The 11,945-nt window shown below is 44.7% G+C and overlaps 1 protein-coding gene across 5 annotated transcripts in view; it reads left to right on the top strand.

Moving 5' to 3' along the window:
- The first annotated feature begins 407 nt into the window (after positions 1–407).
- Positions 408–11,945, top strand: part of Scaf8 (SR-related CTD associated factor 8) — a 214,537-nt gene continuing 202,999 nt past the window's right edge. For 4 of the 5 annotated variants that reach the window (XM_045158857.1, XM_045158858.1, XM_045158859.1 and 1 more), the window contains exons 1-2: positions 455–505; positions 9,755–9,817. In XM_045158857.1, the coding sequence (XP_045014792.1) occupies positions 476–505; positions 9,755–9,817 (93 nt within the window). In that variant the 5' untranslated portion in view covers positions 455–475. Of the gene's footprint in view, positions 506–9,754; positions 9,818–11,945 lie in introns of all 5 variants that reach the window. The other variant, XM_045158860.1, reaches the window with a different exon arrangement.

The following is an 11,945-nucleotide window of genomic DNA, read 5'->3' as shown; positions in this document are numbered from 1 at the left end:
GCGCTCGCACGTTTCCGCGCAGCCGGGGAGGTGGAAGATCAGAGCGTGCGGGAAGGAAGAGGAAGAAAAAAAATAACCCAAACAAACAAACCGGAGTGTAGGGAGGGAGGGGCGGGTGGAGAGTGTTGAAGGAGCCGAAGAAGACCCGAAGCGCAGGGCCCCCGGCGGGGCGCAGGGAGAGGGGGAGAAGGCGGCGCGCCAGCCCCTCCCCCGCCGCGGCCCGCCCGCCCCGGAGTCCGTGTCCCCAGCCCGGCGCTCCGCCCGCCCAGCGGCCATGCCGGGGCCTCGCCGCCCCTGAGACCGCGAGCCTCGTCCGCCCGCTCTCCTCGGTGCCCACCCCGGCGCGGGGAGGGTCCACCGCAGCGGCGGCCTCCTTCCTTCCTTCCTCCTCGCCGCCGCCTGCGCCGCCCCCAGCCCCGGTGCGGCGGGGCCGCCGCCTCTTCCGCCGCCGGGCCCGGGCCTCCGCGCAGACAACATGGAGGCCGTGAAAACCTTCAACAGCGAGGTTGGTACCCGCGGCCACGTCCCCGGACCCCGTCCGCCTCCCGCGATCTCTTTCCTCCTCCCTATCCCACCCCGTCCCCCTCCTTCCCGGCCTCCCCGCCAGTCGCGTCCGTGGCCCGTCCCCCGGGGTCCGCGCGTGGACTGGGGGGGGCGGGCGCGGGCCGCGGGCCTCGCCTCCGGCCGGTGGGGGAGGGGCGCGCGGCCCGGGACACCCCCCCTCTCCCGGGATCGGGGCCCCCCGGAGCGGGGGCGCGGGGTTCGCGGGGAGGCCCTCCCCGGGCTCGGTTCCGACGAGGCCCAGCCCGCCCTCCGCTGGGTGTTGGGGCGGTGCAGGTCGGGACTGTTCGTCCGGGGCATCGTCCCCTCTGCAGATGAGGATGGGGGCGGGTGTGGATGGGTGGGTGGGTGGGGGGTGAGGACCCACGGGCTTAGACACTAGGAGGTGCAGGGGGGCGGGAAAAGGAGCCACGGGGTGGTGGTGATCTGCGGTCCCATCACACGTAATGTTTATTATTGGGAGATTGTTGACTAGGTAACTTGGCCAACTAGGGACTTGGCTTAATTGGATTGTTGGTAGGGAGGCGACATGAATCTACGATTTCTTCACCTCCCCCCCCCCACACCAGCTTATTTCTACTAGTCCCCCTTTCTGTCTCGACAGAACGACACAAACCATAGGGAGAGATGCTGCACCCCCCCACTCCCCCCCCCCCCAGGGAAGATGCTACCAGGGATCATTTCCCACCGGGCTCATTCACGTGTCAAGGCAAACACGAGATTTTTTTTTTTTTAAGCAGGTGTCCGATTTTCACCGTTAGCTGAATTTACTGATCGGATCAGAAGACAGCCTTTGAAAAAAAAATCGATTTCTTTTTAAAAAGCTGTCATTTCACTTGATCGTCATGTATGCAGTAAACGTAGCAAGTGCACTCCAGCCCAGCCTGCAGTGCTGTCCTAGCAAAAATAGTAAAATGCATGCTAATTAAATCAGCACAGTTCCTAGGAACTTTTGATTTGGAAGTGCTAATGTTTTGCTTTTTACTCAGTCTTTCTCTTTTCTTTTCTTTTTTTTATTAAGTTTTTCCAGGTAGGGTCTTGATTTAGTCCAGGTTGACCTGAAATTCACTATGTAGTCTCAGGCTGGCCTGGAACCCACAGAGATTTTGCTACCTCTCCTGATATCTTAAGTATTGACCTCTTAAAACAGGTTCATGGATCACCAAATAGGACAGTTCCTTTAAATGTCCTTTGATAATTTACCTTCTTTCTCTGCTGTTACACTAGTACATGAGCTTTTTTATTGCAAAGGAATTTCTTGACGGCCTCTTTGTTTTTCTGTTTTAAACTACTTGAAAGTCCTTGTGGATTTACCACAGTTTGGCCAGATAGCCCCATTTATAACTTTTGTTTTCCCCCACCAAGTACTCTGTTGTACTTAGAATATGGAATAAATATGGTTGACTGTATTGTCAATAATTTCGCTGCTGTGTGTAGGAAAACAGCTGTTGTTGCCTTTTTATTTGTTGCATACAGTATTACAGCACTTAGATTAAAATCCTTCAATCATTGAAAAACTTCCCTTATTTCCACTACAACCTATTTCCATTATCTGTGTCCTTTCTTCTTTGTTTAGGTGATCATTATATGTACCTTCCTCCCAACCCCACCTCCAACCAGGAGGTTTAACCCTGAGGCCTTTAGTAATGGGTGTAAACACGTGGTTAGTGCACTTTGGTCACAACGAGCCTGGAGAAGTGGAGAAGTTCTAGTAGAGGGTTTTACGTTTTAATTCTGATTAAGGAGAAAGGTTGTGGCCTGGACCTCTGCTATACCTCTCATCCAGTCTTCCTGGAGCTGGTATCTGCGAGTCCCTTTTGAATGTGTATCTGTCATGTGCTTCTCCCCACTTCCTCCATGGATTTCAAAGAATTTAATATGCCAGTCTGTTGTAACTTCATCGTGTTTGAAAGTTGAGGGAATTTAAAAATGGTAGGAAGGAGTCATGGTTGATAAAGGAAAATAGGTTTAGAACCTTGGCTTCCCATGCTGGGAATTGAACAAGGGCCTTTGGCTTAAGCAAGTGCTTTTGCACTGAGTTACATCCTCCTACCCTCTTTTCTTTTTTTTCCCTTTTTATTTTTTGGAGATAAAATCTCACTTAAATTGCCTAGGCTGGTCTTGAGCCCACTCTGTAGTCCACATAAGCCTTGCATTTGCTATTCTCCTGTCTCAGCCTCTGGAGTAGGCCTGGCTCTGCATTTTTTTGTTCAATCACAAAACACATAGCCTTGTTAATTTAGAAAAAAAAATTGGTGATAGCATTGTGCATATGTTGCTGATGTAGTAAATGTTTTGTCATTGCAAGCAGGCACACCAGGAAGCAGTGAACAGCTACTGTGTTCTAGTTAATCATGTGTTATAAAGTACAAAAATGAAGAAGAGAATTAGGAGAAAATGCTGTGTACAAATGCTCACTTACTGTGAATTAAACCTTAAGGCATAAAAATTTAGCTCTAAGAATTTTCTTGGGCTGGAGAGAGAATTTAGCAGTTAAGGCACTTGCTTGCAAATTCCATTTCCCAGGACCCATGTAAAGCCAGGTACACAAGGGGGTACATGCGTCTGGAGTTCATTTCCAGTGGCTCTAGCCTAGTGCCCCTATTCTCTATTTCTCTCTCTATCTGCCTCTTTCTCAACTAATTAAAATGTTTGGAAAAAAAAAAAGAATTTTCTTTCCCTCTTTTTAAATGCCTGGGTCTTGAGCTGAATGGTCCAGGCTGACCTTGACTTCCAGATCTTTCTGCCTTGAGTGATGACAGAACACACCACCACACTTGGCTAGCTCTAAGAATTATCACTTGTCCACAAGTTTTTTTTTTTTGTTTTGAGGTAGAGTCTTGCTCTATCCCAGGCTGATCTGTAGTCTCAGGGTAGCCTTGAACTCACAGACATCCTCCTACCTCTGCCCAAGATTTGGGATAAAAGGCATATGCCACCACACCCAGCTCACAAGATATTTTGTACTTTAAAATGTTTACAAAGGCTGGAGAGATGGCTTAATACTTAAGGTGATTGCCTGCGAAGTCTAAGGACCCAGGATCAATTCTCCAGTATCCATGTAAACTAGATACACAAGGTGGTGCGTGTCAGTGGCTGGAGGCCCTGGTGCACCCACTTTTTCTATATCTGCCCCTCTTTCTCTCAAGTAAGTAAGCAAGTAAGTAAATAAATAAAAACAAACCCCAAAATATTTGCGATACCAGGCTGGGTGTGGTGGTGCATGCCTGCGGCCCCAGCACGTAGGAGGCCCAGGCAGCGCATTCTGAGCTTGAGGCCTGCCTGTGCTGCACACTGCCCTCATCGCCGACGGAGCCGAACGGACGGGAGAGCCTGTGTCAGACCAGCGGCTGCTTGACGGGCGGAGTGCTTAGCTTTGATGGCTTGCTAGTTCTCAGGCTTTCTGAGATTGCTCTTCCCGCTTCTCTCTTTTTAATTTAACACAGAACCTTGGTTTGCAAATGACAAGTCAGAGATCTGAAAGCTGAGAATGCAGATTGTTTAATCTGCAAAATATGAATGAGTGTTACGCTGCTCATTGTTGCCCTATCACCCTCCAGTCCTACTTCCTTACGGGAGAGCTCTGTCCTCAGGACCAGGTCCAAAGATTCCTAGTGCAGAAAGCCTTCAGCCTCAGTGACGTCGTCGTTGCCCATTCTGAGAGGAGTGTTCCAGATTAGAGGACGGACGCCTAGTCACAGCTGGACCGGAGCAGTTCCACAGGTTGACAGTGCGAGGTGGCGCAGTGCTGGTGCTCCAGGAAGCCATTAGTGCTGAGGGTGACTTAGGGGTCTCCCTAGTGAAAAGGGTCTTAGGTGGGACTGCTTAACTCCGTGAACCACAATCAAAGACTTCTTTGATTATCACAGAGCAACAGTTTTAGATGAGCCACATGGCCACACTGTGTACTTAAGAAGGACTGCTACATGGAGCCTGTAACATGAGGGACCCTCTTTCTGTCCACCCCACCTTTTTTCCCCCTTGGTTTTGGAAAGGGAAAGGAAAGAGAGTGGTTGTACATGACCTTTACCATTAGAAATTTCAGCTAAATTGTTGAAGGCATTTTAAAACTTCTGAACTCTTAATATGTGAAAAATATAAGTGCGAGTTAACATTGGTTATGTTTAGAATAGCTAGAGGGGATGAATTTTATTTCTGTGCTAAATTCTTCTAGTTGTTTTTTTTTTATTATTTATCAAGGTAGGATCTCACTTTAGTTCAGGCTGACCTGGAATTCACTATGTAGTGTCAGGTTGGCCTCAAACTCACAGTGATTGATCCTCCTACCTCTGCCGGGATTAAAGACGTGTGCCACCATGTCTGACTTAAATTCTTTTAGTTTTTAAGAACTTAAAAAATACAGCCCCAGGGCTGGAGGGACTCTTTAGTAGCTTAAGGTGTTTGCCTGCAAGCCAAAGGACCCAGGTTCAATTCCCCAGGACTCACGTTAGCAGATACTCAAGGGGGTGAACGTCTGGAGTTTGTTTCCAGTGGCTGGAGGTCCTGCTACGCCCATTATCTCAACCCCAACTTTCTCTGTCAAATTAAAAAAAAAAAAAAAAAAAACAGCCCAGGGCCTGGAGAGATGGCTTAGCTGTTGAGGCGCTTGATTGCAAAGCCAGAGGACCTAGGTTCAGCTCCCCAGGACCCATGCAAACCAGATGAACAAGGTGGCGCATGCATCCGTAGTGCGTTTGTAGTTACGGGAGGCCCTACCAGGCCTGTTCTCTCTGTATACTTCCCTCTCTTTCCTTCTTTCCCTCCTTCCCTCTCAAATAATTAAATAAAATGATTTTTTTTTTTGTTTTGTTGTTTTGTTTTTTGAAGTAGAGTCTCACTCTAGCTCAGGCTGACCTGGAATTTACTATGTAGTCTCAGGGTGGCCTCGAACTCACGGCAATCCTCCTCCTACCTCTGTGCTGGGATTGAAGGTGTGTGACACCATGCCTGGCTAAAATGATTTAAAAAAATACAGTCCCAGTATATTTTAACAGTCCAAAAAATTAGCAATAAATTATAAACATTGCCAGATCTGGTCAGAGATCATTTGTTTTGTGTCTGCTAGTTGCTTTACTGTAGGACCCCCCCCCCCACGTTGCATTTCATTTCACTTGCTGTTAGGATAGTACAGGACTAGCTAGCTCTATAGGTGAGAGATGCATCAGAAAGTTTATTTTAATCGAATTTTTTATTTACCTTGGTTCTGGAAAGAATAATTTTACCTTTTTTGATGTTGTTTGTTTTTTCAAGGTAGTGTCTCACTCTAGCCCAGAATGACCTAGAATTCACAATGGAGTCTCCTGTGGCCTCAAATTCATGGCGATCCTCAAGTACTGGGATTAAAGGCATGTGCCACCACGCCCAGCTAAATAAGTAATTTTTTAAAAGATAAAATTAAGCCAGGCATGGTGGTGAATGCTTTAATCCCAGCACTCAGGAAGCAGAAGTAGGAGGATTGCCATGAGTTCGAGGCCAACCTGAGACTCCATAGTGAATTCCAGGTCAGCCTGGGCTAGAGTGAGACCCTACCTCGAAAAACAAAACAATAAAAATTTTTTACTTATTAGAGAATGAGAATGGGTGCACCAGGTCCTCCAGTGCAGATGAACTCCAGATGCATACATCACCATGTGCATCTGGCTTATGTGGGTTCTGGGGAACTGAACGTGGGTCCTTAGGCTTTGCAGACAAGTACCTTAATCCCTAAGTCATCTCTCCAGCCCAAATTTTACCTGTTTACTCTTTTGAAAAAAAAAAAATCAACTAGTCAAACTTTTTTTTTCCCCCCTAAGACAGAGTCTTGCTGTGAGTCTGTGGCTGCCTAGAACTCCCCATATAGACCAGGTTGAGCTAGAATTTGCAGTAATACTCCTATCTCTGTTTCCTGAATTTTGGGATTTTAGGCATGCATTACTGTGTCCAGGACCCCTGTATCATCATTAGGATACTGAAGCCTGGTATTTTATATATATGTATATGTATATGTGTGTGTGTGTGTGTGTATACACACACACACATACATACGTACATATGTACGTATACACACACACACATTTATTTATTTATTTGGGAGAGAAAGAGGCAGAGAGAGAGAGAGAAGGAGGGAAAGAATGGGTGCACCAGGGCCTTCAGCCACTGCAAAGAACTCCAGATTGCGCCCCCCTTTGTGCGTCTGGTTTACATGAGTCCTGGAGAATTGAACCGAGATCCTTTGACTTTGCAGGCAAATGCCTTAACTGCTAAGTCATCTCTCATCTCTCCAGCCTCCATGGTATTTTTATCCTTGGGATCCTTTTGTTAGTCAGGTAGCTTATTCTCTGAACTGTTCCAGGATACCAGCTGCCCATACCCCCTCTAGTAACTACACTTTCTTGTTCTACAAAGTGAAATCCTCCATCTGTTTCACTTCTTGCTCATTTTATATTCAGAGAGAGTGTTTTGCAGAACTACAGGGTCTTCCCATGTCTGGTATCTAGTAGTGCAGCCCTTTCCTTTAAACAGTATTTATTTATCTGAGAGTAAGGGAGACAAAGAATGTGAATGAATGAGAATGGGCACGCCAGGGCCTCTAGACACTGCAGATAAACTCCAGACGCATGCGCCACCTTGCCCGTCTGGTAGTGCAGTCCTTTCTCATTGCAGGTACAAAACAGCTGACAAGAAGCAGCTTATGGGAGGAAAGGATTTATTTTAGACTTACAGTTCTGAGGGCAAGCTTCATCCGGGTGAAGAAAAGCACAGCAAAGCTCATTTTCATACATCTGTGGCCGAGAGAAGCAGCAGTAAGAACAAGCTGCCCTGAGCATCCAGTGGGTCTGGAGTAGTCACCCCAAGGTCCCCCTCCCTGCAACTCTCCTCCTCCAGCAGGGCCTGCATCAGCTGGGCACTTAGTAGGAGCTTGATCACAAAACATTTGAGGCACATTTTACCTTCAAACCACCATACGATGGGTTGGTAGAGAAAAGTGTAAAAGGCAGAGAAATAATAAAGATGTATAGTTTGGTTTTAATTTGTGTATTTTCTTTGTGTGCGGTTTAGGAACAAAGTTCATGTTAACCAACTGTAACAAATTGCACTCTTCTTTGACGTTGATCTACCTGAGATCTGTTTCCTCTTCATCTTTTTTAAACATATTTAATTAATTAATTAATTTATTTATTTATTTGAGAGAGAGAGAGAGAGAGAGAGAATGGGCAGGTCAGGGCCTCCAGCCACTGCAAATGAACTCCAGATGCGCATCTATGCATCTGGCTAACATGGGTCCTGGAGAATCAAACCGGGATCCTTTGGCTTTGCAGGCAAATGCCTTAGCCACTAAGCCATCTCTTCAGCCCTCTTCATCTTGTTTTATAGTGGGCATTCTGGTTAATTATATCAGACAATATATTTTGTTTCTACTTAGTCAAAAAACCCTTTAGAGATGGAGCATATTTTGTGGTTTTAAAGTAAGGAAGGCTTCACTCTCTCCTGCCCCAGTGGTTAGGTTTGCTTCTCCTAACCTGCGCTGTGGCTATTCTGGGCTGCATAATGATCTGCTTTTTTCCCAAATGGTGTTTGGTGGCATCCGTAGCTGGTACTTTTTACATGCTACTAATACCACCCTCCCCCAGTTTTGACACCCAAAACTGTCTTCAGGTGTAACCAGATATCCCTTGGTTGAGAATCCCTGATTTAGGTCCCATTAAGCTGTTTTATCAACGCTGTACTTTACCTTCTAGTGATGACTATGATTCTTAGTACTTTCAGAGCTCTGCAGGGTTGACCATATACCCATTACTTCAGTTCCTTGGTCTACGGCACAGTATATAAACAGTACGTAGACAGATCAACATTTATTGAGGAGTTGCGTGAATGGGTGACACACTAGGTCACTATTAAGGTAGCTAATGTTTCTGGGCTTGTGGCTTTAAAAAATACACAAGGGATAAAAGCCAGGTGTGATGGCGCACGCCTTTAATCCCAGCACTCGGGAGGCAGAGGTAGGAGGATCGCTGTGAGTTCGAGGCCACCCTGAGACTACATAGTGAATTCCACATCAGCCTGAGCTAGAGTGAGACCCTACCTCAAAAAAAAAAAAAAAAAAAATACACAAGTGATTTGTAAGATTCTTTGAATAACTTAATGCAAAGTTAATTTTTTGAGTTAATTGTTTTAGAATGTTTAAGCATTAAAGACCTTTTTTTTTTTTTTTTTTCCCCCCTGAAGTAGGGTCTCACTCTAGCTCAGGCTGCCCTGGAATTCCCTATGTAGTCTCAGGGTGCCCTCGAACTCTCGATCCTCCTACCTCTGCCTCCCAAGTGCTGGCATTAAAGGCGTGTGCCACCATGCCCAGCTAAGGCCAGCTTTTTTTTTTTTTATAGTTCCTTCTGTTATTTTTATTTTTATTTTTTTAATTTTTATTAACATTTTCCATGATTACAAAATATATCCCATGGTAATTCCCTCCCTCCCCACCCCCACACTTTCCCATTTGAAATTCCATTCTCCATCATATTACCTTAAGGCCAGCATTTTAAAATGGAATTGAGAAGTGCAGATTGTTCTTAAGGATGGGATGGGGAGGAGGGTGAGGACTTCGCCATTGAAGATTGCAGTTAGCTTAGACCATCCTGAGCTTTATGTTCTAAGTATGTTCTATTTCCAAGTCTGTTACTGCTTTAATAAGATGATATAATAATAGGCTTTTTTTTTACTAATACTAAAAATACTTACACTACAAGTATAAATAAGATAAATGATAATATTTTTTACACTGCATGAGTGTGCAGAAGCTGACCATTTAAAACTAAATACTAAAAATGGCTGGATTGAAGTCCATTTTATTAACATAATAAAATGTTATTCAGCCATTTTATTCTAGACGAGCTCTGAGTTTATTATTGGCATTTTGATTAACATTAGGGGACTCTCGTCTGTCTCCACAGTTGACTAAACAGTCTTGTTGTATCATTTGCTTCTCTTATAGAAGGGAAAAAGGAACTCAGAATTAATGATTATGTTACCGCTTATATGTGCAATGTCAGGCGTCTCTTTCTAGGGCCAGTTTTGCTGTTATTGAGCCATTTCTAACTCATAGTGCTATGAGATAATGTAATCAACCTTGACCTTGAACACTGGCTGAGCTCCTAAACTCTTGAGCTCATTTCGTCTGGTTTTTGTTTTCTCAACATCTTTCTCTACTCCTCTCTCTCAGGATTGTGCCTCTACTCCTGCTTGTACAGACTGCTTTTCCAGCAGCATGGACACAAGAAGCATAGTAAGATGATTGTAACCCACGCAAGGCAGGTCCTTGGGGGAATGTTAGGTTAACGTGATCATGTAATTGTATGTTGCTTACATGTGTAGCGTTTGGGACGCAGAATGGAGTTTGTCACTTATAACATATTAGTGTTTTAAAGAGGGTGTCTAGGGAATAAAGTTGAATTTCTTCACAATAAATTTTGGCATTTCTTCCAAAAATGGGGAAGGAGAAGTTACTGTGCTTAACATAAGTGAGCATAGTTATACAAACTTTCATTACATTTGCCTGCATTCTGCTCCATATAGCTTTATTGGATTTTTAGTTAAAAATGTAATTCCTGTGTGTTACTTACAGATCTTTTAACTTAGTGGTTGGAAATTAACAACATGGAGGAGGTTTGTCAAAAAGATGACAGATTATTGACAGATAAGCCATGGAAGTGAAGCGCCGAAAAGGAAATGAGAGTTTAAATTTTCTAATTACTGAGGAACAAACTGCTAAAGATGCCTCACTTACCAGAGGGGATGATGATGAGAAGCCCTCTCCTGGCTGTCATTTCTTATGATTCTGTCTCAAGTTTGCATGTAAACATGACACGTACTCTTGCTGATCTTGATTTTGTGCATATTTATCATTCTGCTCTATGAGAGCTTCTGATAAAACTGTTTTAAATGTAGGAAAGGGTATAAATGCAGTATGATGTATACTGTGGGTCAGAAAATATCTGAAGCTTTGACATTACTTCATTTATTCAGAATGGAGACTAGATTGTTCATGTTCCCTAAAGACAGTTGTGACGGTTAAGTGGCTATGTATCAAGCAGCTTGTTTTAAAAATAACTGCAACTTAAATGTAATATTGATTGAGTTGATAGGCCTAGAATTTTATTCTTCCATTCCTTTGTTTATGTCATTCTTAGTGAATGCATATAGTATACCAAAAAGTTCTTTGTCGTCTTGGATACAGTATAAACCAGACAAGCAGAAGCCGTGCTGCCAAACTTGTGCTCTTGGGAGCGCTTTCATTTTGCCCTCAGTCTTTTGCGGAGTGAGCTGGCTGCCGCTTGGAGGAGGCTGGGTGGGTGGGCCTCACGTCCTTGAAGCCTGCATGGTTGTAGTGTTGCTTCTAGCCCTAGTGCCTGGTCCAGACTCCAGAGCCATTGCTCACAGTGGACTGAGCAGACAGTTTTGCAGCAATGAAGAAATATGACTAGTGCTGTTCACTTTATTTGATACAAAGATACCTGTCATATGTTTTGAAAAGCTTCCATTTGATCATGTACAGTCACAGCTGTTTTCTTGGTGTGTGTGTGTGTGTGTATGTGTGCGCACGCACACATGTATACATATGGGTGACTGCTGGTACATGTGTCCTTGTGCGTGTGGAGGCCAGAGGACAACTTCAGGTGTTGATTCTCACCTTCCACCTGTTTTGAGGCAGAGCCTCTCTTTGCTCACAGCTGTGTGTGGTTCATGAGCTTCTTTGGAATTCTGTCTGTGCTTCCCATCTCCATAGGCATGCTGGATTTACAGATGCTATCCCAGACTGATAGAGGGCCCAGCATTACCTGAGGATTCAAACTCAGGGCCTCAGTTTACACAGCAAGTGCTTCATGCACTGAGCCATCTCCCCAACTCACAGTTACTTCCTGTAAGGTACAGCTTTAATGATATTTTCTTTCGTCAGTAAGGTACAGTTTATCTCCACATATGACTTAAGTGGTGACCAAATTTTTAAGATTTAGAAAAACAATACATTAAAAATATTTTTGTTTATTTATTTGCAAGGTTAGAGAGGGGAGAGAGAATGGGCATGACAGGGCCTTCTGCATCTGCAAACAAACTGCAGGTGCATGTGCCACTTTGAATCTGGCTTATTTGGATACTGGGGAATTGAACCTGGGCCCTTAGGCTTCAGGCAAGTGCCTTAATTGCTAAGCCCCTCCTTTTGATTTAAGTATGTGAAAAACGTTGGTATTGTAACACCTTCTGAATTTGATGCGGTTCCTCAGGACTCATTCCCTTCTCTCATGGGGAACCTGTGAATAGTTGGGGCCTGTGCTGTGTAGAACTTGAGAAGAATTGTAACATTGTTTCAACCTCAAAGACTGGCCAAATCTTAATGGCTTTTTAAATTTTTGAAT

The sequence above is a fragment of the Jaculus jaculus genome, chromosome 9, assembly GCF_020740685.1.
Source record: "Jaculus jaculus isolate mJacJac1 chromosome 9, mJacJac1.mat.Y.cur, whole genome shotgun sequence".
In the NCBI taxonomy this organism is placed as follows: Eukaryota; Metazoa; Chordata; class Mammalia; order Rodentia; family Dipodidae; genus Jaculus; species Jaculus jaculus.
Note: the sequence above shows the minus strand (reverse complement) of the source record. Positions and strands in the feature narration are given on the sequence as shown.